General features: G+C 41.4%; 1 protein-coding gene across 1 annotated transcript; it reads left to right on the top strand.

The window, feature by feature from the left end:
* Positions 1 to 4,632: 4,632 nt before the first annotated feature.
* Positions 4,633 to 27,204, top strand: LOC120049318 (ATP-binding cassette sub-family D member 2-like). The gene is made up of 10 exons (XM_038995566.1): positions 4,633 to 5,612; positions 5,965 to 6,145; positions 8,624 to 8,745; positions 13,144 to 13,312; positions 19,251 to 19,345; positions 19,978 to 20,123; positions 21,322 to 21,467; positions 22,196 to 22,280; positions 22,477 to 22,602; positions 23,528 to 27,204. Exons 1-10 carry the CDS (start codon positions 4,677 to 4,679, stop codon positions 23,739 to 23,741), a joined length of 2,220 nt encoding a protein of 739 aa, XP_038851494.1. The 5' UTR covers positions 4,633 to 4,676; the 3' UTR covers positions 23,742 to 27,204.
* Positions 27,205 to 27,928: the final 724 nt, after the last annotated feature.

The raw sequence follows: 27,928 nt of genomic DNA, 5'->3' as shown, positions 1-27,928 counted from the left end.
GCTTTCTCGTGTTGCTCTTCACTCTCTATTTGGTTGAGAGAGAACTTCATTGTCTGATCTTTGAGAGAGAACGCCAAGGTGTGGTCTTTGCCCTCCGATTGGTTGATAGAGAACCCCACTGCGTGCATGACATGGTCTCTGGTGTCTGTGCTACTGGGTAGGCAGATGCATACCCCATTAGTCAGTGCACAAGTTATGGAAATATCAACTAATACATCTGTCTTCATGGACAGAATCAATACAGCAATGGAAATCAGGATAAGAAGAATATCAGTTCAGAGGGGGTTGTCAATCTCAATAATGTATGAACAGAAGATGGATAAAGAAAATCAACATTTCCTGCATATCAGGTAAAAACACATCTTTGATATTTCAGTTCAGTACTCACTCAGGCTCTGTGCCTCCAAACCGTACTCTGGACACAGGGGGGGTCATGTTCAGCTGCTGTTTGGGTCCACTTGGTCCTGTGGCCCACAGGGAACACTCTCTCCTCCCTCCTGGCTGAGAGAAAGGTCTAAACTACAAAATCAAATATCCATTAGGTTTCAGTTATACTTTCTCTTTACTTTACAAAACTGTTAGTACAGTGGAATGAATGCACATTCATTTGTCTATGTTTCATGTGTTTGTGGGGTAGAGGTGGGGTTAAATCCATTCCAAATGAAGAAATACTGTTACTATGACTGTATTTGTATGAATACCTGTAGTTGCTCTGAGGTGGAGGTATCCCAAGGGGGTCTAGGGGAGCAGTGTAGCTGTGGCTGGACCTGTGCTCTCTGCTGGAGGGAGAACAGGCCTGCCCCTGAGGGGGAGACTGACGATGATGCCGAGCAGAAGGGGCTCAGGGTGTCCTGGATGCGTTGCTGGTAGTCTGACGTACTGGTGTCTGACATGTTCGACTCCAGCACTGGTGAGAGCTGAGAGCAACAACCAATGAACCAGCCAAATGTCACAAGGTTGAGTCAACATTTCCATAAAGCTTACTGTATCTGTATGTTCAGAAATATGATCAAAAGAGTACTAGTGATGTAAGGTGATGTATTTGTCTTGTCAGAAAAGATGAATCAGTGTGAGTAAATGCCGACTGACCTGTCTACACTTGAATCGATCAGGAATGCAGTGCTTTCTCTTTCTAGCAGCCTGGATACTAAAATACATGAGTAGTACACTACCGTTATTACAAATACTTTAATGTCATTAAAGATGAGCTACTGTTTCACTTTTCCTCCTAAAATTATTCTATAATTGCTTGACGTGATCTTCCTGTCTGGGTTGGTGCCCCCCTTGGGTTGTGCCGTGGCGGAGATCTTTGTGGGCTATACTCGGCCTTGTCTCAGGATGGTCAGTTGGTGGTTGAAGATATCCCTCTAGTGGTGTGGGGGCTGTGCTTTGGCAAAGTGGGTGGGGTTATATCCTGCCTGTTTGGCCCTGTCCGGGGGTATCGTCGGATGGGGCCACAGTGTCTCCCGACCCCTCCTGTCTCAGCCTCCAGTAATGATGCTGCAGTAGTTTATGTGTCGGGGGGCTAGGGTCAGTCTGTTATATCTGGAGTATTTCTCCTGTCTTATCCGGTGTCCTGTGTGAATTTAAGTATGCTCTCTCTAATTCTCTCTTTCTTTCTTTCTTTCTCTCTCTCGGAGGACTTGAGCCCTAGGGACCATGCCTCAGGACTACCTGGCCTGATGACTCCTTGCTGTCCCCAGTCCACCTGGCCATGCTGCTGCTCCAGTTTCAACTGTTCTGCCTGCGGCTATGGAACCCTGACCTCTTCACCGGACGTGCCACCTGTCCCAGACCTGCTGTTTTCAACTCTCTAGAGACAGCAGGAGCGGTAGAGATACTCTGAATGATCGACTATGAAAAGCCAACTGACATTTACTCCTGAGGTGCTGACCTGTTGCACCCTCGACAACCACTGTGATTATTATTATTTGACCCTGCTAGTCATCTATGAACATTTGAACATCTTGGCCATGTTCTGTTATAATCTCCACCCGGCACAGCCAGAAGAGGACTGGCCACCCCTCATAGCCTGGTTCCTCTCTAGGTTTCTTCCTAGGTTCTGGCCTTTCTAGGGAGTTTTTCCTAGCCACCGTGCTTCTACACCTGCATTGCTTGCTGTTTGGGGTTTTAGGCTGGGTTTCTGTACAGCACTTTGAGATATCAGCTGATGTAAGAAGGGCTTTATAAATAAATTTGATTTGATATATATAACCGATACCTGTACAAAGGCTGGCTCTCCACAAGGGAAAGCCGTGATGGGGAGCAAGGGCTCATGGGTAACTCCAGGGGCCCCTCCCTCATCGACTTGGGTCCTCCTTTATCATCAGTGATGTGAGTTATCTTTGGCTGATCTGGAACAAACAAAGTTATCGTTGTGGGTGGGTGGGATTCTTTTTCAATGTTATTAGTATATATTCATAATCTATAGATGCCTGTCTGAACTCACCATTGTTTTCTTTCTTTGCCGCAATCTGGTTTACTATGAATAAAGTCACTAGGTCCATACTTCCAGAACTGGCTCCTTTAGGAGAGGTTGGTATTCCTAATGTTTTCATCTTTCTCTGCATTTTTGTCTTTTCAAAGAATTCCTGATAAAATGTTGGCATATGTATTATCATGTCACATACACTACCATTCAAAAGTTTGGGGTCACTTAGAAATGTCCTTGTTTTTGAAAGAAAAGCACATTTTAGGTCCATTAAAATAACATCAAATTGTTCAGAAATACAGTGTAGACATTGTTAATGTTGTACATGACTATTGTAGCTGAAAACTGCAGATTTTTTAATGTAATATCTACATAGGCATACAGAGGCCCATTATCAGCAACCATTACTCCTGTGTTCCAATGGCACGTTGTGTTAGCTAATCTAAGTTTATCATTTTAAAAGGCCAATTGATCATTAGAAAACCATTTTGCAATTATGTTAGCACAGCTGAAAACTGTTGTGCTCATTAAAGAAGCAATAAAACTGTCCTTCTTTAGACTAGTTGAATATCTGGAGCATCAGCATTTGTGGGTTCGATTACAGGCTCAAAATGGCCAGAAACAAAGAACTTTCTTCTGAAACTCATCAGTCTACTCTTGTTCTGAGAAATGAAGGCTATTCCATGTGAGAAATTGGCAAGAAACTGAAGATCTCGTACAACACTGTATACTACTCCCTTCACAGAACAGCGCAAACTGGCTCTAACCAGAATAGAAAGAGGAGTGGGAGGCCCCGGTGCACAACTGAGCAAGAGGACAAGTGCATTAGTTTGAGAAACAGACACCTCACAAGTCCTCAACTGGCAACTTCATTAAATGGCACCCGTAAAACACCAGTCTCAACGTCAACAGTGAAGAGGCGACTCTAGGATGCTGGCCTTCTAGGCAGAGTTGCAAAGAAAAAGCCATATCTCAGACTGGCCAATAAAAATAAAAGATGGGCAAAAGAACAGACACTGAACTGAGGAACTCTGCCTAGAAGGCCAGCATCCCGGAGTCACCTCTTCACGCTGGTATTTTGCAGGTAAGTTACTATTTAATGAAGCTGCCAGTTGACAACTTGTGAGGCGTCTGTTTCTAAGTGACTCCAAACTTTTGAACGGTAGTGTATACTGTATTATAATGTATACAATATGGGACCTTATTTAAGGCCACTGTGGGTTTAACTTACCCTCTGCTTTTTCATGTCATTTCTCATCATAAACCGGTTCCTGAATATTTATAATGGAAAATCAAGTTAAAATTGCTATTTAAAAGGGGGTCAATATAATATTTTTAAAAGGGGGTCAGTAGAATATTTTTGTTAAATAGTAACAGTTATGTTACAGTTCTAATGTTATTTGTCAAAGAAAGAGAAAGTTCATGTTGAATATTTGCTAACAAGGTTTTCTAAAACTCGTTCCACCCAGACTGTCAAAAAGAACATATGTAAAAGTGCTAACGTTAGTTTAGCAAGTTAACGTTAGCTAGCTAGCTGTCAAACTTACCTTGAACCACCGACCCAATTCATTTTGTCCAGTAAAATCAGACAGAAAAAATGTACTCTATTAGGCCATGTATTTTATCAGCACTTTTGAAATGTATCTAACAGTATAAAAGAGGTGACAGTTGTTGAGTTTTTATGAAACATAGCTAGCTAGCTACTAGTGAAACTTTCTCATGAAGTAGCCGATTATAACGATGCTTCAGTTGAGTTGACAGGTACAGCGCGTGACACAAAGATGCTGGAGCCAAGCCAACAGACATCAAATAAATGACGTAAATGACGTAGCTACTATGTCCCTCTCAGAGATGAGAGAGGCGTTGGTAGTAACCATGTTATTACACTCTATAACAAAATAACATTATTATTGTTTTAATTATGACATTAGTTTATTAAGTGTACTATACACAGATGCTGGGGAAATAGTCACAATACAGTATGTACAGTAAAACGTACAGTCGGACCTCATTTTAATATGTCACTCACAACCGATCATGGCCTTCCGGGGTGTTGCCCAAAGAAAACACTGCCAAACCAAATGACGGAAATACTAGAACGTAGCTAGCGGTTGGGTTTTCTAGCTGAAACCTCGCACCATTGTATGAGGTAGATTGTTTTTCCATCATGATACTAACTCCCGGTGGATGTAGAACGGAATAACATCAAAGAAGACTAGCTCTTTGATCGCTTTGTAGGGGAAAGATGTCCAATATACTTGATGCGGCGTCCAGAGTGAAATGGGACCGGGCGACTGCAGCGAAGCGAGCTATCTTTCTCGCGGCCGCTGCCTATGGGGTGAAAACCTTGTACCCCATCGTCTGCAGACAATTCGTGAAACGGAAAGAATGCAAGAATAGCAGGGGGTCTAAAGGAGAGGAAAATGGCTCGACGGTTAAATCACAAACAGATGCACTGAGTCATACAAAGTCACCTGGTGTAAACGCAGAATTTTTTAAGCAGATACTTGAACTCATTAAAATTCTCTTTCCAAAGCTTGTCTCCAAAGAGCTTGGATTGCTGTCTCTGCATTCGGTCGCGTTGATTTCCCGGACGTTTCTGTCTATCTATGTCGCAGGCTTGGATGGCAAGATTGTGAAAACAATCGTTGAGAAAGAACCACGAAGCTTCATCATCCAACTGATGAAATGGCTCCTTATTGCTATCCCGGCCACATTCGTGAACAGCGTTATCCGCTACCTGGAATGCAAGCTGGCCCTCGCCTTCCGCACACGGCTAGTGGACCATGCCTACACCACCTATTTCACAGACCAGACCTACTACAAAGTTAGCAACATGGACGGGAGACTGACCAACCCGGACCAGTCTCTTACCGAGGACGTAATGATGTTTTCCCAATCCGTGGCGCATCTCTACTCGAACCTCACTAAGCCCATCTTGGATGTGATACTCACCTCCTACACCCTCATTCAGACGGCCCGGTCCAGGGGGGCCAACGCCAGCGGGCCGACCCTGCTGGCTGGGTTGGTGGTGTTTTGCACGGCCAAGGTTCTGAGGGCCTGCTCGCCGAAATTCGGAAAACTAGTAGCTGAAGAGGCCCACAGGAAAGGCCATTTGCGCTATGTGCATTCCAGGATCATTGCCAATGCAGAGGAGATAGCCTTCTACAGGGGCCACAAGGTATACGAGGAAGGATGCATGGAGGATTTTGCATGCAAAGTCACTATGTATTTATTACTATATAAATACCCATGGGTTGGATCCCTTGGAGTCGGATCCAAAGAACACCCATGACATCATATCCAATTCCCAAAAGTGATTTTCAATCATTTGATTGACAGCCTCCTTATATGCACTTGTTTTAGATAAGACTGTCTGTCTGCAAGCGCAAAATAACTCAAGTGCAATGTGAATGTAATGTGAAAACTATTGTAGTACATTTGTTGTAAATGTGCTATACTGTGTAGGCTAGATACTTTTGTGACTGCAATGTAAACTGCCTGTTTGTGTCTGTCTGTCCTGTGTGTGTCAGGTGGAGATGCGTCAGCTGCAGAAGTGCTACCGGGCCCTGGCGGAGCAGATGAACTTGATCCTGTCCAAGCGTCTGTGGTACATCATGATAGAGCAGTTCCTCATGAAGTACGTGTGGAGTAGCTGTGGACTGGTCATGGTGGCTGTGCCCATCATCACAGCTACTGGCTTCGCTGACAGCGGTAATAATCATCACGACATCATCTTGTTTTCTTCTAAACCCTCTTGTTTTCGAGTACAGCATCTCCGGGGAAGAGGGAATAGTTGTAATGGTTTATCTCTGTTTCTGCATACCAGTAGGTAGCCTATTCCGTTTTTCATTTGAACCGACTGACATTTGATTCTATTTAGGTAATTTTGTGCTGATCTCACAAAGCCCCAAAAAACAGTCCCTCTTAATTTGCATATGCCACATACAGTTGAAGTCGGAAGTTTACATACACTTAGGTTGGAGTCATTAAAATTCGTTTTTCAACCACTCCACAAATTTCTTGTTAACGAACTATAGTTTTGGCAAGTCGGTTAGGACATCTACTTTGTGCATGACACAAGTAATTTTTTCCAACAATTGTTTACAGACAGATTATTTCACTTATAATTCACTGTATCACAATTCCAGTGGGTCAGAAGTTTACATACACTAAGTTGACTGTGCCTTTAAACAGCTTGGAAAATTCCAGAAAGGGATGTCATGGATTTAGAAGCTTCTGATAGGCTAATTGACTTAATTTGAGTCAATTGGAGTTGTACCTGTGGATGTATTTCAAGGCCTACCTTCAAACTAAGTGCTTCTTTGCTTGACATCATGGGAAAATCAAAAGAAATCAACCAAGACCTCAGAAAAACAATTGTAGACCTCCAGAAGTCTGGTTCATCCTTGGGAGCAATTTCCAAACGCCTGAAGGTACCACGTTCATCTGTACAAACAATAGTACGCAAGTATAAACACCATGGGACCACGCAGCCGTCATACCGCTCAGGAAGGAGACGCGTTCTGTCTCCTAGAGATGAACGTACTGTGGTGTGAAAAGTGCAAATCAATCCCAGAACAACAGCAAAGGACAGTGAGAAGATGCTGGAGGAAACAGGTACAAAAGTATCTATATCTACAGTAAAACGAGTCATATATCGACATAACCTGAAAGGCCGCTCAGCAAGGAAGAAGCCACTGCTCCAAAACCGCCATAAAAAAAAACAGACTACGGTTTGCAACTGCACATGGGGACAAAGATCGTACTTTTTGGAGAAATGTCCTCTGGTCTGATGAAACGAAAATAGAACTGTTTGGCCATAATGACCATTGTTATGTTTGGAGGAAAAAGGTCGAGGCTTGCAAGCCGAAGAACACCATCCCAACCGTGAAGCACGGCGGTGGCAGAATCATGTTTTGGGGGTGCTTTGCTGCAGGAGGGACTGGTGCGCTTCACAAAACAGATGGCATCATGAGGATGGAAAATTATGTGGATATATTGAAGCAACATCTCAAGACATCAGTCAGGAAGTTAAAGCTTGGTCGCAAATGGGTCTTCCAAATGGAGAATGAGCCCAAGCATACTTCCAAAGTTGTGGCAAAATGGCTTAAGGACAACAAAGTCAAGGTATTGGAGTGGCCATCACAAAGCCCTAACCTCAATCATATAGAAAATTTGTGGGACGAACTGAAAAGCGTATATGAGCAAGGAGTCCTACAAACCTGACTCAGTTACACCAGCTCTGTCAGGAGGAATGGGCCAGAATTCACCCAACTTATTGTGGGAAGCTTGTGGAAGGCTACCTGAAACGTTTGACCCAAGTTAAACAATTTAAAGGCAATGCTACCAACTACTAATTGAGTGTATGTAAACTTCTGACCCACAAAGAAATAAAAGCTGAAATAAATCGTTCTCTCTACTATTATTCTGACGTTTCACATTCTTAAAATAAAGTGGTGATCCTAACAGACCTAATACAGGGAATTTTTACTGCTATTAAATGTCAGGAATTGTGAAAAACTGAGTTTAAATTTTATTTGGCTATGGTGTATGTAAACTTCCGACTTCAACTGTAGTAGTAGCTGATCCGCATGTGTTAACCCACAGGAACCAACTATCTCAATGATACCCTTAAGGTGTTATTCAACTGAATGGTGTCAAGAACTTTGTTGTGCTGATAAGGGTATATTCATCCTATTGTCCCTATTATCCTGTTAGCTGCTAACTAACTGAATGCTACCGTTGTCTCCACCAGTGGAGGCTGCTGAGGGGAGGACGGCTCATAGTAATGGCTGGAATGGAGCGAATGGAATGGCCTCAAACACATGGAAACCATGTGTTTGATATATTTGATACCATTCCGCAAATTCCGCTCCAGCTATTACAACGAGCCCGTCCTCCGCAATTAAGGTGCCACCAACCGCCTGTGTTCTCCACCCCAATCAGTGCCATGCACACTGATAACATGGCAACTGTTTGGTTTTTGGCCACAAAAAACGAGCCGTCATTACAGTCTTACTGGTCTAAGCACAGAATGGCTCTGTTCCATTTCAGTCTTTAGCCCCTTTCCCTAGTTCCTAGGCCCTTCCTTAGGCCATACCCCCTAGGAGTTCACTGATCAGAAAGCCAAGGGGCTAGGGGCCCAGTATGTCATCTCATAGTGTCTCACCTTAATTTCCCCTCTCACAGAAACTGCCGACGGTCAGACTCAGGTGCTGGTGAGCGAGAGGACGGAGGCTTTCACCACCGCACGCAATCTCCTGGCCTCTGGAGCTGACGCCATCGAGAGAATCATGTCCTCCTACAAAGAGGTGACGTCTCACTCTTCTCTGTCCTCTCTTCTCTCCCTCCTTCTCTTCTCTTCTCTCTCTCTCTCTCTCTCTCTCTCTCTCTCTCTCTCTCTCTCTCTCTCTCTCTCTCTCTCTCTCTCTCTCTCACTCTCTCACTCTCTCTCTCACTCTCTCTCTCTCTCCTGTCTCGTCTCCTCTTACATTCAAGTGGCATTATAGAGTGATAGGACAGTGTTTGAGTGAGCCACTAGACCCACTCATGGACTTTCAAACTGTCTGTCAAGGTTGCAGACCAACATGAAGCAACACCAAAGAAGGGCCGCGCTCATTCACTGAATCATAGGGACGTAATCCCTTATTTTAATCCCAAAATGATGATGACTATTCATACATATATATTTTTAGCAGTCATTTATTTATGAGTTACCAGAATTTGGCCCAAAAGGACATTTTATGTCCCCCATCACAGTGCTGATTTGAATGTTGTCTGTGTTGGTTGTCATTATGCCCACTTCAATATTTGTGAATATGACAGTTATATCTACGGTATTACATGGATGTGAGAAAAGGGCTGATGTACAATAAAATGTGCACTGGTTCACTCTGTGGGGGAGGGTTGACCTTTCAATAAGAGGAATTGAGTATTGTTGGTGTCAGACTGGTTTTTGTAATCTTTTGCCTTGCAAATTAGACAGCTGTCTCTGTTTTGGATCTACAGTATCACACTTCCTGCTGAAGGTTAGGCTACATTTAGTCATATACCATACAGTGTGGAGAACACACAGAGGATGAAAATGGACAGAATGTGATTATTAGGTAGTGTTTTGGCTGTCACCCAACAAGCCTGTGCATGCAGGGATTGTTGCTGTGTGTTTGCTGTGGCACCCTAAGAGATACATTCCTGAGGTAATATTCACTCACTGCAGCTCACCCTGCAGCTAGCCTATCACAGTATCTGAACAGAGCCACACACCCCAATAGGTTATGGAATAGTATGGTATGTTATGCTGCAGGGGCACACACATTCAGACAGACACAGGTAGTACACATTACGCTACTGCTGCTGTCACAGCACACTGTCTGAACACAGCCTGAGACTGTCGCGGTCATGACATTGTGTCAGCCGGTGATTGTCAAGCAAATAACTGCCGGTCTCACGGTAATTGACCTTTAATTCACATAAACACATTTAGCATCTTCTGGCTTCCACACATAGCCTACTGTCACGGATCCCCCCGGTACTGATGCTCATTCTGTTCACCAGTTCCGGAGATCTACGTCACCGGCTTTCTAGGCTTCACTGAACGGGATTCATTATCATCAACCCCGGACTGTCTTGTCAGATTACACACCCCTGGTTTCCATTTCCCCTGATTAGTATGTTATATATTGTCGGTTATTGTTCCCATGTTTGTTGGTGGTGTGAGTACCTATGTGTTGGTGCAGCTGTTATGCTGCGTGCTATATATATTGTGTATTACGGGTATCGTCCCGTGTCGGTCAACAAGGTTTACCCTCGCTCTTTTGTTTGGGTACAGCCCAGTGTTTTTGTATACGTGTTTGTTTTGGGTGTATTAAAAACCCCTATTGTGTATTCCTGCGCCTGTCTCCTTTATACCAGCGTGACACCTACAAGCCACTGATGCATATCTTTGGAGCATCTACATTTTAAAAAGTCTAAGAAATCCATGTAATATAGCCTACACCATCACAATAAATATAAAGAAAAAGAGTCATACACTCTATTTATAAACTACTAGTAATTTATTGAGTAAACCACCAGGTGGTTCTATAGGCTATGCAATTGCGTGAGAAAACAAAGTGATGGCCACTATTAAAAAGAGGAGGATCCCATCAGCTTTCTATAGGCTGAGCCTACTATATTTATTTCTCAACTTTCCTAATATTAAGCACATTGTTTATCTTTACAACAGGAGTATAGCCGACCTGGCTGGCATGAAAATGAAGCAAGGGAAACGTGTCCTCCATTCGCTAATTAAGTGCATAGATGACTAGCTAGCTAGCTATGCTGAACTTGAATGACTATATCCACAGTTAGCATATCTCTTAGTTGTCAATCAAATGTATTTGGCATTGATCAAATGGGCGGGCAGGCAGGCAAGTTCCCATTCAGTTATCAAAACGTGGGTTGGGACAAGCATGCAGCTGCAGGAGGACGAGCAAGCTACTATTCTCCATCGTTTATCAGTGCAATTTTGATGGCCACTGAAAAAGTTTGAGAGGGTTTATCTAATGTTCCCTCATTAGATTTTAGCTCATCCCACTCTGGCTAGCATTAGTTGTTGATCTTGTTGATGTGCATAGGCATACGAGGGCTACCATTTCATGGTTGTTTGATCAATAGGATTTTAAAGTTCCCAAATGTAAGACTCCAGTGGTATTTACATACAGTATTTGCAGAAATCCATTCAGGTGTATTTTGTGGCTTTTGTCGAATGATTTCTAATGATCTAAAGTTGCGCTGTTGCTACTGCCTGTATACACACAGTCCAGTTCAAAGTGAATGATCGTCAGGCCCATGTGGCAAATGGCTTATTTGCATATAGGCCTACTGTAGCTCTGATTGGCTATGGCGCACAGGTCTGCGTAGACTCCGGTCCTGGGCAGGACAGATGTTTTTATTCTGTTTTATTTTCTCCAGTGTCCTAATTGTCCAAACGCACGGCCGCTTTCCCACTCTATATTGCTATAGAAATGTCACAAATGCCTTACTACATCATTACCAAACATTCTATGAATTTATGAAAACGTGAAAAATGCTTGCTTGTCAGAAAATGTTTTTAAAAAAGTGTCATATTCTTCCTGGGGGTGTACAGATTTGAATAAGATTGAATATTGTTGAAGTGCTGTCAGTTCCACTTTAGAGGCTTTACCTCTCTGCCACTCTGCTGGCTGGCTGTCTTTGCCTAGCTGTGAATAATCCTCCATCTGGTTTATAATTATAATCCTCCACCAGGGAAGGCTATACCAAGTAGCCCTCTCTCCCAGGAGAGAGTTAACACAGCCAGCCAGCCCCAGAGACTGCCTGCCACAACCCATGTAGCCTGTCTGGCTGGGTTCAGCTCCTCATTACCAATCCAATAACACCCTAACTAACCTGGAAGAGATCTCCTTGAAATGTTTGAGGTTTTGCATGCAACTCATTTGAATCACGTATGTATGACTGATTTGGTTTTTGTAGGCATGCGGCACTATAGACCATGCATCCTCTGTAATGCCTAGGCAATTTGCAATGTCTAGGTAATCTGTTTGTGTCTAGGCAATCTGTATGTGTCTAGGCAATCTGTAATGGCTAGATAATCTCAGTAATGATCATATACTGTAGGCCTATTTCTAGTCTGTTTAGGTTGTTTTCAGGGAGTTCCCTCTAGCAGTACCCTATAGGGAGATGATTCCATGACTGGGATTGTTTCTGTCTCTAGGCTACAGTTTGTCACTATCTCTCTCCATCCCCCTCATTCCCTCCCTTCCATCTCCAAGTGTGTGTGGGCTGTTGCTCCTGTTGACACTACACTCTTAGAGAAAAAGGTGCTATCTAGAACAAAAAACGCTTCTTCGGCTGTTCCCATAGGATAACCCTTTGAAGAACCCCTGTTGGTTCCAGGTAAAACCCTTTTGGTCACAGTCATTCAGGCTGTATCACATCCGGCTGTGATTGGGAGTCCCATAGGGCGGCGCACAATTGGCCCAGCGTCGTCCGGGTTTGGCCGGGGAAGGACGTCATTGTAAATAAGAATTTGTTCTCAACTGACTTGCCTCGTTAAATAAAGGTTAAAAAAATTATTAGAGAAAAAAAATAGAACCCTTTCCACAGAGGGTTGTACATGGAACCCAAAAGAGTTTTACCTAGAACTGAAAAGGGTTCTCCTATGGGGACAGCTGCAGAACCCTTCTAGAACACTTTTTTCTAAGAGTGTACAGCCGCCCCATTATACAGGCTATGTTATCTGTAGGAAGGCCTCGGGCCATCATCAGTACTGTGTGTTCCCTAAACACAGATACAAACAGCTATTAAAAAACAAAAACAGCCATTGTTTAGAGTCATATTAAGCTATGAGTGAAAATTAGTTGCATAAATTATACAGAGGGCTTTTGCATCATCTGATCAAATAATGGCACTTCACCTTGTACTGTTATCCTGACCAGATTTTCAGTGCACGCTGCAATACACTGCTATACACCAGTTCTGCTGCTGGCTGCTCCCGTAGTTCACGTGCATTAATGTAAGTGTTTTCCCAAAGACACACGCACGGCTCTTCTTTGCAAACATCTACTGTCGGGCAATGGTAGTGAACTCTGTTGGGTAAGATGACCTAACTGACCCCTTTCTGTTCAGCCTGACTCCAGTGTTATTTACCTCAACGAATGACCTCTGACCTTTCTGGTTGTCTGTAATAGGTCACAGAGCTGGCGGGCTACACGACGCGTGTCTACAACATGTTCCTGGTGTTTGGCGAGGTGCAGAGGGGCATGTACAAGCGCTCGTCCACATCTACCACGGGAACAGGAGAGAAGAAGAACGTGGCCAGGCCAGAGATGCACATTGATGGGCCTTTGGAAATCAAAGGTAGAGTGTCTGAGATGTTAAGCATTAAGTACACATTTGTCCAGCGGTACGTAGGATACACATACACATTCTGAGACACTTAAATGTCATGCTATTCCCTATTCAGTACACAACTATACCATAGTATACCACTTTACTACATCAGGGGGTGGTGGTAGCATCTGGGTTAGAGAGGCGGGCCGGTAGCCTGGTAACCGAAAGGTTAACCCGGAGGGTTACCAGCTTCGATAATTGTGCATCTGTAACATCGTTATTCGCGATTCATTTAGGATATTCCGTAATCATGATAGCATCCACATGAATGTAGAAGTGTTCAGAAACATAATCTATTCTTATTTACAGTAAAAGTGACTCCAAAATGACACAATATTCACCATTAATTTCTATTGGGCACAAAATTATCTGAAACAACCAAAATATAAAGCAAATGCATCCAATAAGTTTGTAGTCACAAGATTGATTTAGTCATTGTGTGCTAGTAATATTGGACCAAATACTTTAATACACATTTAAGTGATTTTGTCCCAATACATTTGGTTCCCTAAAATGGGGGGGGGGGGGGGCAGGCAATGTACAAAAAGTGCTGTAATTTCTAAAACGGTTTACCCGATATGGATGAAAATACCCTTAAATTAAGGCTGACAGTCACTTTAATCTCATAGTCATTGTATCATTTCATATCCAAAGTGCTGGAATACAGAGCCAAAACAACAACAAAAGAGTCACTGTCCCTATACTTTTGGAGCTCACTGTATATGCACAAATGTTGAGCAAACTCACAATCCTATTGCATCTTGTTGCCTTACAATTACAGTATACGTTGAATCAACGTATTTTTTTAAAGGTTACAGAGAGACATAGGGTCCGCCCCAAATGGCACCCTATTCCCTATATAGTGCACTACTTTCAGTGTTTCTCCATATTAATTTACCAGTGGCAGGCCACCGCTTCTAAATCGTTGCCGCATATATATATAGTTGAAGTTAGAAGTTTACATACACCTTAGCCAAATACATTTAAACTCCGTTTTTCACAATTCCTGACCTTTAATTCTAGTAAGAATTCCCTGTCTTAGGTCAGTTAGGATCACCACTTTATTGTAAGAATGTGAAATGTCAGAATAATAGTAGAGAGAATTATTTATTTCAGCTTTTATTTATTTAATCACATTCCCAGTGGGTCAGAAGTTTACATACACTCAATTAGTATTTGGTAGCATTGCCTATAAATTGTTTAACTTGGGTCAAACGTTTCGGGTAGCCTTCCACAAGCTTCCACAATATGGGTGAATATGGACCCATTCCTCCTGACAGAGCTGGTGTAACTGAGTCAGGTTTGTAGGACTCCTTGCTTGCACACGCTTTTTCAGTTCTGCCCACAAATTTTCTATAGGATTGAGGTCAGCGCTTTGTGATGGCCACTCCAATACCTTGACTTTGTTGTCCTTAAGCCATTTTGCCACAACTTTGGAAGTATGCTTGGGGTCATTGTCCATTTGGAAGACCCATTTGCGACCAAGCTTTAACTTCCTGACTGATGTCTTGAGATGTTGCGTCAATATATCCACATAATTTCCCTGCCTCATGATGCCATCTATTTTGTGAAGTGCACCAGTCCCTCCTGCAGCAAGCACCCCCACAACATGATGTTGCCACCTCCGTGCATCACGGTTGGGATGGTGTTCTTCGGCTTGCAAGCCTCCCCCTTTTTCCTCCAAACATAACGATGGTCATTATGGCCAAACAGTTCTATTTTTGTTTCATCAGACCAGAGGACATTTCTCCAAAAAGTACGATCTTTGTACTTTGCAGTTGCAAACCGTAGTCTGGCTTTTTTATGGCGGTTTTGGAGCAGTGGCTTCTTCCTTGCTGAGCGGCCTTTCAGGTTATGTCGATAAGGACTCATTTTACTGTGGATATAGATACTTTGTACCTGTTTCCTCCAGCATCTTCACAAGGTCCTTTGCTGTTGTTCTGGGATTGATTTGCACTTTTCGCACCAAAGTACGTTCATCTCTAGGAGACAGAACGCGTCTCCTTCCTGAGCGGTATGACGGCTGCGTGGTCCCATGGTGTTTATACTTGCTTAATATTGTTTGTACAGATGAACGTGGTACCTTCAAGCGTTTGGAAATTGCTCCCAAGGATGAACCAGACCTATGGTTAAAAAAGAATTCTGAAGTCTTGGCTGATTTCTTTTGATTTTCCCATGATGTCAAGCAAAGAGGCACTGAGTTTGAAGGTAGGCCTTGAAATACATCCACAGGTACACCTCCAATTGACTCAAATTATGTAAATTAGCCTCTCAGAAGCTTCTAAAGCCATGACATAATTTTCTGGAATTTTCCAAGCCGTTTAAAGGCACAGTCAACTTAGTGTATGTGAACTTCTGACCCACTGGAATTGTGATACAGTGAATTATAAGTGAAATAATCTGTCTGTAAACAATTGTTGGAAAAATTACTTGTGTCCTGCACAAATTAGATGTCCTAACCGACTTGCCAAAACTATAGTTTGTTAACAAGAAATTTGTGGAGTGGTTGAAAAACGAGTTTTAATGACGCAACCTAAGTGTACGTAAACTTCCGACTTCAACTGTATGTATACAGTACCAGTCAAAAGTTATTAATTCAAGGGTTTTTCTTTATTTTTACTATTTTCTACATTGTAGAAAATATTTGTTTATATATTTATATATATTTTTTATATACAGTGTATATAAAAAAGAAATCGCCAAGGTAAAACGTTTTCAGTGTAAAGTTAAATGACTAAAACAGAGAAAGTATGTATAAACGATAATGGATCTATATATTAAAAATTAAATATGATAATCTTTGAGAACTAACAATCAACAAATTAAAGCTAGACAGTCAGGCAGAATCTAAAATTCCCACAATTGCATAATTTTGTTAGAATGTTTGAGTCATTCAGATAGCATAAGAACAATGCATAAGTGTTTAGAATTGCAGGAAATTTGCTCTAATCGGCACATTTTCTCTCCGCCCCATGACAGAATGTGTAGAATTTTAAAACAGCTACATTTTTTCTCTGCGGCCAGGAGGAGGGCCTCTAAAATGTTCAGTCGCCTGGAGTGACAAGTTACAACATATATTTGTATCATTTTATGCATTCAGTCTTTTGGGGGGTTTCAATTAGGTACAGTACGTTCGGAAAGTATTCAGACCCATTGACTTTTTCCAAATTTTGTTACGTTACAGCCTTATTCTAAAATGTATTAAATACATGTTTTTCCTCATTGTCACGAACGTTGTAGTGAGGAGACCAAAGCGCAGCGTGATGTGAATACATATTTTTAATAGAAGACGACTGAACACGAAGAACACTAAACAAACTAACAAAATAACAAAACGAACGTGAACGCTATAAACAATGAGTGCAGACATGCAACTTCACATAGACAATAACCCACAAACCAAACTAGAAAATGGCAACCTAAATAGGATCTTCAATCTGTCACGTCCTGACCATAGTTCTTGTGTGTTTTGCTTGTTTAGTGTTGGTCAGGACGTGAGCTGGGTGGGAACTCTATGTTGTGTGTCTAGTTTGTCTGTTTCTATGTTCAGCCTAATATGGTTCTCAATCAGAGGCAGCTGTCTATCGTTGTCCCTGATTGTGAATCATATATAGGTGGCTTGTTTTGTGTTGGGGATTTGTGGGTAATTGTCTATGTGATGTTGCATGTTTGCACTCAGTATTATAGCGGTCACGTTCGTTTTGTTATTTTCTATTGTTTGTTAAGTGTTCTTCGTTATTAAAAAGAAGAATGTATTTCTCTCACGCTGCGCCTTGGTCTCCTCACTACGACGATCGTGACACAATCAGAGACAATGATAAACAGCTGCCTCTGATTGGGAACCATTTTAGGCCACCATACACCTACATACTGCCTAGACTACACACACACACCTAGACATACCAAAACCCTAGACAAGACAAAAACACACATTCCACCCTCGTCACACCCTGACCTAACCAAAATAATAAAGAAAACAAAGAATACTAAGGTCAGGGCGTGACACTCATCAATACCCCGTAATGACAAAGCTACAACAAGTTTTTAGAAATGTCTGCAAATGTATTAAAAATAAAAACAGAAATACCTTATTTACATAAGTATTCAGACCCTTTGCTAAGAGACTCGAAATTGAGCTCAGGTTTATCCTGTTCACATTGATCATCCGTGAGATGTTCCTACAACTTGATTGGAGTCCACCTGTGGTAAATTCAGTTGATTGGATATGATTTGGAAAGGCACACACCTGTCTATATTAGAGGTCGACCGATTAATCGGAATGGCCGATTAAATAGGGCCGATTTCAAGTTTTCATAACAATCGGAAATCGTCTCTCTGACAGAGCTCCATAGTTCCTCTGTGGAGATGGCAGAACCTTCCAGAAAGGCAACCATCTCTGCAGCACTCCACCAATCATGCCTTTATGGTAGAGTGGCAAGACGGAAGCCACTCTTCAGTAAATGGCACATGACAGCCCGCTTGAAGTTTGCCAAACGGCACCTAATGGACTCTCAGACCATGACAAACAAGATTCTCTGGACTGATGAAACCAAGATTGACCTCTTTGGCCTGAATGCTAAGCGCCACGTCTGGAGGAAACCTGGCACCATCCCTACGGTGAAGCATGGTGGTGGCAGCATCATGCTGTGGGGATGTCTTTCAGCGGCAGGGACTGGGAGACTAATCAGGATCGAGGAAAATATGAATGTAGCAAAGTACAGAGAGATCCTTGATGTAATCCTGCTCCAGAGCAATCAGGACCTCGGACTGGGTTGAAGGTTCACCTTCCAACAGGACAATGACCCTAAGCACACAGCCAAGACAATGCAGGAGTGGCTTCGGAAACAAGTCTCTGAATGTCCTTGATTGGTCCAGCCAGAGCCCGGACTGGAACCCGATTAAACATCTCTGGAGAGACCTGAAAATAGTTGTGCAGCGATGCTCCCCATCCAGCCTGACAGAACTTGAGAGGATTTTCAGAGAAGAATGGGGAAAACTCCCCAAATACAGGTGTGCCAAGCTTTTAGCGTCATACCAAAGAAGACTCGAGGCTGTTATCGCTGCCAAAGGTGCTTCAACAAAGTACTGGCTAAAGGGTCTGAATACTTATGTAAATGTGATATTTCAATTTCAATTTTGGGGGGAAAAAGTCAAGGGGTCTGAATAGTTTCTGAATGCACTGTAAATGCAGATGGGCCATCCCAAGCTTCAGCCTATTTATTTCAGGCTACAGGTTATAATGTTTTTAAAGGGGAAATTATATTTCAGATGGTGTCAACATAATCATATATTCTTTCATTTTGGAGTAGAATGCTCTTTTCAAAGGTCACCAGAAGTGACGTTCGCCCCACGCTAACTTTGCCACCGCTGCTGAAAAGAATCCTCAGGGAAACACTGACTTTTGACCAGAGACCTATGGGCCTTTGTCAAAAGTAGCGCACTATAAAGGGAGTAGGGTGCGATTTGGGACACAGCGTAGGCTAATCCTGTGCAGTGTATCTTTATTGCTGTTTTTTTCGACCATCTTGGTCAAATTACTCAGCTGTAATCATGTTATGTGATGTTTTATTTTCACATACACCTGATATGTACAGCGACAGATTTTTTACCATGTCAGCCCGGTATTTGAACCAGCCACCTTTCGGTTAGTGGCCCAACGCTCTAACCGATAGGCTAATACTAACGGTGAACGTGTGCATCTGGACATACTCTTCACTAACACAGCTAGTTAGTCAGTTGGCTACATCCTCAGTATCTACAGCTGCACTTTTTTACACTTTCTCACACTTTTTAAATGCTTCTACACATTTTTCTGGCAGCCACATGTGCTCTCATTGGCTGAACTGATCATATGAATTAGTGATCGACACACAATGACTGATTTCTCCGGCTCGGTCTTCTGCAGGAAGAGTCATCGATGTGGACAATGGCATCGTGTGCGAGAGTGTCCCTATCATCACTCCCAATGGAGACATAGTGGTCTCCAGTCTCAACTTCAAGGTGAGAAATATTACAGCAAAATCCTGGGCAATGTTCAGTAGTAATAAAACGTTTTCAAATTAAGTGAAAAACTTCAAATTAAGTACTACCTGAACTTATCCAATACGAAAACAGATTTTTGTTTTCCATTTCCATCGTGTTGTGAAAGTGTGTCCTACTGAAGATCCTACTCAGCATCCTACTAAAACATTCTATACAGTATGTCACAATATCTGTGATGTGTTTGCTGTCACTATATTTGCCTAACCCTCTAGCCATCTTCCCCCAGGGTAGGGTTGGACATGCTTTGTTCTTTGTTGTGTTACCGGAAAGTTAGCTTACTTTGAGATTTGAATTTATTTTTGAAGTGAACCCTGGCTAAGAGAAGGAAGCACACATGTAATAATCACACACGTACACACACACACACACACACACACTAAATTGCATTGTATAAAATAAGGACAGTATGGCTTCCTAATACCCAATATAAACCATGTCAAAAAATATGTAGGGACTACATAGAATCAAGTGATTCAGACTAGTCTCGCTTTGCCAAACTCATGTCATGGGTTGTTAGACACATCAGCTGTGATGAGACTATTCAGTACTCCAAGGCTATAACGTGTGTGTGTGAATGCTGTTTCTTGCAGGTGGAGGAAGGTATGCACCTGTTGATCACAGGCCCTAACGGCTGTGGGAAGAGTTCTCTGTTCAGGATCCTCAGTGGGCTGTGGCCTGTCTATGGGGGGCTGCTGCACAAACCCTCCCCACAACACATGTTCTACATACCACAAAGGTCAGTGGTTGTCACTGTCACACACATCCTTATGCCCACACATGTACTGACTCTGACACACATGTACCCATGTATAGATGTAGGATCTTCATTTGATCACTCTTTTGTTGCTGAGAATTTTCCTGCATGGCAGGAAATGCAAACTTGTAGGGAATTCAAGGTTTTAAAAAAGCTTCTGAAGTTTGTAATTACCACTTTAATATATCAGACTTGATTTTCCCTAACGAAAAATGTATCAACTCCTACAACTCCTACAAAACATTTCCATTAATTATAATCCACATAATAATTCACATTGCTGTAGCAAACTGGCTCAAATTAAGATCCTACATTTGTACATGCACACACACAGGCATGCACGGATGAATATTCTGTATGAATGCACACACACACACTCCATACACACAGTGAAAGGTATTGAAAATCAGCAGTAGGGATCCTTACCCTCTAGACTCAGTAACTGAATCTCCATGGAGAGTGAGAGAGAGAGAAACCAGACCTTAGAGTAGTGAAATATTTACCAGATCTCCCAGGTGTTTGACGGCTTTTCAATAATGCTGAAACGTGACACACACACACTCACAGATTTGTATTGCTATCCTTGTGGCCAAAGAATTGATTCCCATCGAAAATCCTATTTTCCCTAACCCATAAACCTAAATCAAAACCTAACCCTAACCTTAACCTAACCATAACCTTAAACTTACCCTAAGCCTAACCTTAACCCCTAACCCTAAAACTATACCAAACCCTAACTCCTAACCGTAACCCCTAACCCTATCCCAAACCTTAATTCTAACCCTAGTTGTAACCCTAAACCTAACCCCTAAGCCTAAAAGAGCATTTCTCCTTGTGGGGACTGGCAAATGTCCCCACTTGTCAGAATTTTCCTTGTTTTACTATCCTTGTGAGGACTTCTGGTACCCACAAGGATAGTAAAATAAAAACACAGACACACACACACACACACACACACACAGTTAAATGTATTAAAAATCTGCAGTAGCTAACCTTACCCTCTAGACTCTCCATGGAGAGTGAGAGAGAGAAACCAGACCTTAGAGTCGTGAAAGATCTACCGGATCTTCCAGGTGTTTTGACGGCTTTACTGGAATGGTGAAACGTGACACACACACACAAACGTTTTTACCTAAATGTTGTGTCTGACTATCTCCCCCTTCCCTCTCTCTCTCCTCAGGCCGTACATGTCCATTGGAACCCTGAGAGACCAGGTGATCTACCCAGACTCTCTAAAGGACATGCATGACAGAGGCTACAGAGACAAGGACCTAGAGGTCATACTGGACATCGTTAACCTCAACCAGATAGTGACCCGCGAGGGGGGTAAGAACCCGGGGAGGGGCAGTGAAGGAAATACGATCCGAGTCAGCCTAGAACAACAAGGTTGCGTGGGTCTGAAGGCGTAGTAACAGGTGCACTTTGAAAAGAGGTAGCTGAAGCCTGACAACTCCCAATAACCTATTTTTAAACCATTTACCCTTGAGATGAATGATATGGTTTCCAAGGGGATTCCCAAACAACAACAGACATATACTGAATGGGGCCCTCTTAGTTCAGCTAACACATCCTTCCTCAAAAAGTTTTTGTATCTCTCTCTCTCTTTTTGTATCTCATACTATGCGCTGTCTGTAGTGCATTTGACCGCTCAATAAGTTATTTCTGTATTTTTCTAGTGGCATCAGTCTATCCCTCTCCATATCATTGGTTTTATTAAGGACGTGTAGAGTGTAGTTAATTGGAGACCAGTGGTCCTGTTATTCTCCAACAATCAGCTCTATCTTTAATTATTTGTTACTTTTATTTCTTATTCTTATTTTTTGTTGTTGGTGTTTTTGTAATATAAAAAAATAATTACTGCATTGAATATTCTTGAACTTTGAACTCTCACCACAGTTACACAACCAGTGTTACACAGGTACACAATTTAAACCCTTTCCATTGTTCTTTGTGTAGTGTTTAACCTACTTATTCCAATGGAGAATAAACTGTAGTCAATGACAGTACTTCCAATATTAACTGACTGTGATGTGTGTCTGTTTGTCTGTGTGTAGGTTGGGATGCAGAGATGGACTGGAAGGATGTGTTGTCTGGGGGAGAGAAACAGAGGATGGGCATGGCTCGCATGTTCTACAACAGGTAAGACTTGGCCTGCCATCTTAGGCCTTCTTATACCCTGTTGGAAAAACATAATAGTAGATATTTAGAGGTTCTGTTGATTGAATAGCCCATATTCCTCTCTTGTTTGACAGCTGATTGATTGGTGGCTAGTTGATTTAATTAATTTTTCATTAGAGAGTTATAAATTACTAATTTCCATTTTCCTGTGTGTCAGGCCAAAATATGCCCTGTTGGATGAGTGTACCAGTGCTGTCAGCATTGACGTGGAGGGAAAAATATTCCAGGCTGCAAAGGATGCTGGGATATCATTACTGTCAATCACCCACAGGCCCTCCCTCTGGTAAGAGATATATATCATATCTGGACCAGTCTGTCCAGCCCAATTCTGATATTTTCTCCACTAATTGGTATTTTGACCAATCACATCAGATCTTTTCACGTCAGATATTTTTCAGAGCTGATCTGATTGGTCAAAAGACCAATTCGTGAAAAAATGTCAGAATTGGGCTGCCTGTGTAAATGCCGTCATAGTCTCTTCCGACAGCCGCTGTGTCTCCGACACTTAGGCAGAGCACCATGAGTATGGCAAGCAAGACTAGTCAGATAATTTCTTCAACGTACAATATGTAATATTTTATGCCGCTTTTTGTCTTGAAGCACACAGATTCTGTACTGAACCCTGTAGAACAGTTTTAAAGGGAAACTGTATAGAAACCTGTAGAAATAAATAAAAAGGAAATGTAAAAAAACTAACACAAAACAACTAATAGGCTACAAGCAAATGCACCACTAGTTGTCACGTCAGCAGTGCTCTGTTCTGTATTTTCTCTGAGTTAGCCTCAGGCATTAAACATGATTGCAGCGCAAACACAAAGAGTACTAGCACAATATTATGCAAGTCTGTTCCTCTCAGGAGATTGCTGCTGCTATTTAGTTGCTTGTTTAACCTTAGCAGTCACTTAATAACCCTATGACATTTTACACAACATGACATGACACTACACCACGCAACAAGGCTGGGCACAGCACAAAATAATCACAACATAACTGCAACCACAATAGAACAGAAGACATGCACCATCATTGACACTGCAATAATGTTTCATAACATAACACAACCATAAGATCAAAGACAATTGTATACTATTTGGAAATAATGTTGTGCTTGGACTGGATAATGAATGAATAAAAAAGAGAAAAATAGCGCAACCATGAAATAATCCCATCCTTAACCCATATTCTTGCTCCACTTTTCATACCTACAGGAAGTACCACACCCACCTGTTACAGTTTGATGGGGAGGGAGGATGGAGGTTCGAGCAGCTGGACACCGCTACTCGTCTCTCCCTGACCGAGGAGAAACAGCGCCTCGAATCATCACTTGCAGGAATACCCAAGATGCAACACAGACTCAACGAACTCTGTAAGATCCTGGGAGAGGACTCAGTCCTCAAAACAGCCGACGCAGCAAAGGACTGAAAAGAAGACGAATGAAAGAAAGAGCGAGATGGATGTTCAGGAAAGTCAAAGTATTCTTTTTTTTGTTTCAACGCACACCGACCGCATATTCCCATACATTTCCAGTGTTGGGGTTGAATTTTAAGAATTCATTCAACAATGTTGTTTTATAGATGTTTTCATCGCTGGAATGGTTGAGACTTAAAATCTCTGACAAGCTGAGACTTACATTTTATTTGGTTGAACAATGAAGTAAAAATATTTTTTCATTTTTAGCACTTTATTTAATTAGAGGAAATTTGAATTGTTATTGCTGTAGTAGTTATCAAGTGAAGTAGTAGGCTTATGTTTTTTTTGTGAGACAGTGTTTTCCTTATTTTATTGTGTAGATTTGTTTGTGTTAATAAAAAACTACTATGGACAGGATGAGGCGCAAAGCTTTCCATTAAAAAATGCGTAGTTTTATGAGACAAGTTTAAAAGATTGACGTTTCGGCCTTTAATAGCCTTCTACGTCAGTCTTTAAACTTGTCTAATAAAACTTTGTTTTAATTAAGGCGAGCGAGTGAGCGTTGCGCCTTTACCTGTCCAATGATGTCTACCAATGTTTTTATTTAACCTTGACTCACTTTGGTTGAGCACCCTCTACATCCATATATAAAAAAAAAATACTAGAAAGGTAATTGGATGATATCAAACAATGATCATCCAAGTTTTTACAATCATATGAAGTTATTCATTAAGGTTAGGCTAATAAGCATACAGTTTTAAAGGTAGCCCAGCTGCTCAAATTTAAAGTACAATAAATGTGTGTCCCTTTCTGTTATCTCAGCCACTAGTGCTGGGTTATGTCATAAGGACATCTTCCTTATAACATTACTGAATGTGTTTTTCATGGGTTTTCTCATCAGAACTGCAGTATAGTAATATATTCAAAATACCTCAGTAGTTTCAAGTTATCTGGCTCTGCATTTTAAATAACACCCTTCCCTAGACCTATAAAGTGCACTACTTTGACCGCAGCCCAGATTTACCTTTGTTAGTGGCTAAGAGATGGTTATCTTAGGAGCTTTTATTGGACATTAGTGCATTAGTGACAGAGCTGTTGGTCTGTTGCAATAGGCTTCTGGTTTACTGAACAAATGGATGCCTTGGATTTCAAGGCATCCTGTCTTGTCTCCGGCAGAGCACAGCAGGAATTGGACTGGGTTCCGCACAAGACCGCTAACGCACACACACACATCACCTGGCAAAGCCCTACTCACTGTCACTAGGGTAATATCTGTGGAACAGGAAGTTTAGTGTTGTCTCGGTCTACAATCTTCACCCCTATAAGAAATATGTCACATCTTCAGCAAGAGGTTTACATTGTGTTTTACAATAACCGCTGTTGTTTTCCGTTGTGGTTTAGTACAGTTTACTTGGTTGCTGAGTTTAATTAACTGTTACCTTGTTATATCCACCCACACTAAAATCAATCTATTTCAGCAATTCATATTTGTTATCAGCGACCTATCTCAGACTGTATACTGTGAACTTTGTTGTTTCTTTTTTTGATAATGTCATAAAATGTATGCATTTTAGAGTTTGATAATGCTGCCTCTGTTCAAACCTGTATATGTACAGTAAATCTTCTGCTGAACAAAGCTGTCAGCTCTGCTGAGGTTACTATATATGTCAAATCCAAGACCAGTCCTTCTAGTACTGTAGCCTTATAGCCTGGCTGTGTTAGTGTATCACCTATACCAGGGTTCTCCAACTGGCGGTCCGTGGACCGAATTTGGCCCGCAGGTGATTTTATTTGCCCCTCCCCAAGAGCAAAAAAAAATATTTGATTTTTTATTGTTTGACTTTTAAGACTGTAAAAACACCAGCAAATCAGCTCCAAGTGATTTACATTTTGGAAATGTCAAAGTATTCCCAAGCATAATAGAGAGGTGTATGTTATCGAATACAGATGTAAGCAAGGTTTGAAATGATTACGTTAAAGTCAAATATTATATATGTTTGCGCTTCTTGCCGTCAATTTGCAGTCTACAAATTATTTGTAATTACGTTCCGCCTCCCTGACCATCCGTTCAAGAAAAAAATCAGCTCGTGGCTGAATCTAGTTGATGATTCCTGCCCTATACGGTATTTTCAATCAGTAATACCTACAAACATTGAGTATACTGATTTGGTGGCACATAGTAGTGCTGGGTTATTTGATTGGCTTATACCCCGACTGTAACACACCAGTGTCACAGAATGAAGTCGGTAACTGCATATGGCAGAATATTTACACTTGTTTAACACATTCAAGTGTAGAACAAGTGCAACTGCTATATTTTTTACCACTACATCTCAGACTAAACTGTCTTAAAGAGAAGTGACATGGAAAAGAATGTATGTAAGTTGTAAATATGTAAACTATATATTGTAATGTATACTTTGTTAATATGGTACTTATATTTGCATGGAATGGGTGAGTGTGAGTGATGCCTCAATCACATTATATTTGAACTGTCTCTTTCAATCATTGCTAAACAGAGAGCATTGTGGGAGGATAAATACAATCACTTTCACCATGAATAGTTAGTTGTTCATGGAAGTAAAGTATTTCACTTTTGTAATATACTTGGGTTTAACTACTGTTATAAATAGGTTATAAGCCTGAAAATTACCTACATATTCAGGCTTCTCCTCATTCTTTGGGATTCTAACTAATACTTTGTGTCTTGAAATGGACACCTGACATAGTGAAACCTGATTTCCCTGTACTGTAAAAAAAATTCTGTGTTGCTCAGCCCTGTTGATAGGGAGTATCTACAGTATACTACTGGATGAAACAGTGTCTTAAAGTGACTGAGAATAGTATGAAATGAGTAGAATCAAGAGGTGATGCTTGAAACTGTATACATGACCGTGAGTTAGCTATCTAACCAATACTATGGATCAAAGTCAAACAAAATAAAATATACTTTGATATTCTATAAAATTGCAACTGTTAAGTTATGCCTACTCTAGTATGTTCCCACAACACTTTGACTTACTAACAATTAATGGATACAATTCTTTTGTCATTTTTTAAATAAGTGGAGCATCCGAATGTACTGTATTTGACATGTATCATAGGATTTTACTTTGTCATGGGCAATTCATTCAATTTTGGCAACTGTGACAATTTAAGTTTGATTTGCAAAATGGTTGTTAATTTAATGGTACCTCTTGTAACTAATGCATGTGTTGTGTCATTATTTTATGAAACTCATTTATGTTATGTGAATGGGGTCTGTGTCGTGCTATAGGCCTAGTGATGCTCTTTCAGTCAAGAAAGACATGGGACTGACAGACAATACGAGGCATTGTCTCCCCTCTTTTCTAGTCTCCTTTTGATTTTTTTTACAGTGAGAAAACAGACTAAACGTTTTAATTAATCCCACCTGTTCTGGTACTGTTGTTCATTCTGCATGTGAGGATGTGCACTGAGTGTTCATTTACATCGATGTGAAAATGTATTTTCCTGTAAATAAAATAAGACAACCACTAAGACTGTAAAACTCAAGTAATTGACTGATTCATTGTTGTGTTGCGTTGTCATTAGTCAGCATTTTGTGGTTGGTTGTTTATTCCAGCCTCAGAGTACAGAGGCATTCAATGTAACGTGTATCTGATTCCATCTAGTGTATAAAGACGGAAATTATTTGGATCAAACTGCACTTTTATAATCTTAACCAATGACCACACGATGGTGCCATGCGCCATCCATGCACCCGCACATCAGTAATGTCATTGCAACACTAACTATTAGGCCTACACCATTTGGTATTTCACAAACATATTCACGTTAGATTGGAATGTCAAACTATATGGCTACATACAATATGCTAATGCTCTTCATTTTGAATTAGATCGGCGGTTTTTAACTGCATTGCCGATAACAAGCTGGTGTGATTGTTTGAGACTCAGCTAGTGGTCATCAATAATCCAACATTGTCCATCAATTGGCCTCTATAATTGGCCTTGAGAAGGTTATCATTTACCCGAACCGTTTTACATTCGTAAGAAAACGATATACATTCACTTTAATGATTACAACGAATGGTGTTAAAATAGAATGGCTACGATGTTTATTCACTCATTCAATGGGGTTGATATTTTCCCACTGTCAGGTTGGTAGGGTACATCTCAGAAGGCGTGGCTTGATTACGTTTCACTCCTCCGGTCACA

This window comes from Salvelinus namaycush, chromosome 6, assembly GCF_016432855.1.
Source record: "Salvelinus namaycush isolate Seneca chromosome 6, SaNama_1.0, whole genome shotgun sequence".
NCBI classification, from domain to species: domain Eukaryota; kingdom Metazoa; phylum Chordata; class Actinopteri; order Salmoniformes; family Salmonidae; genus Salvelinus; species Salvelinus namaycush.
The sequence above is the reverse complement of the archived record's forward strand: the minus strand, read 5'-3'. Positions and strand labels throughout refer to the sequence as shown.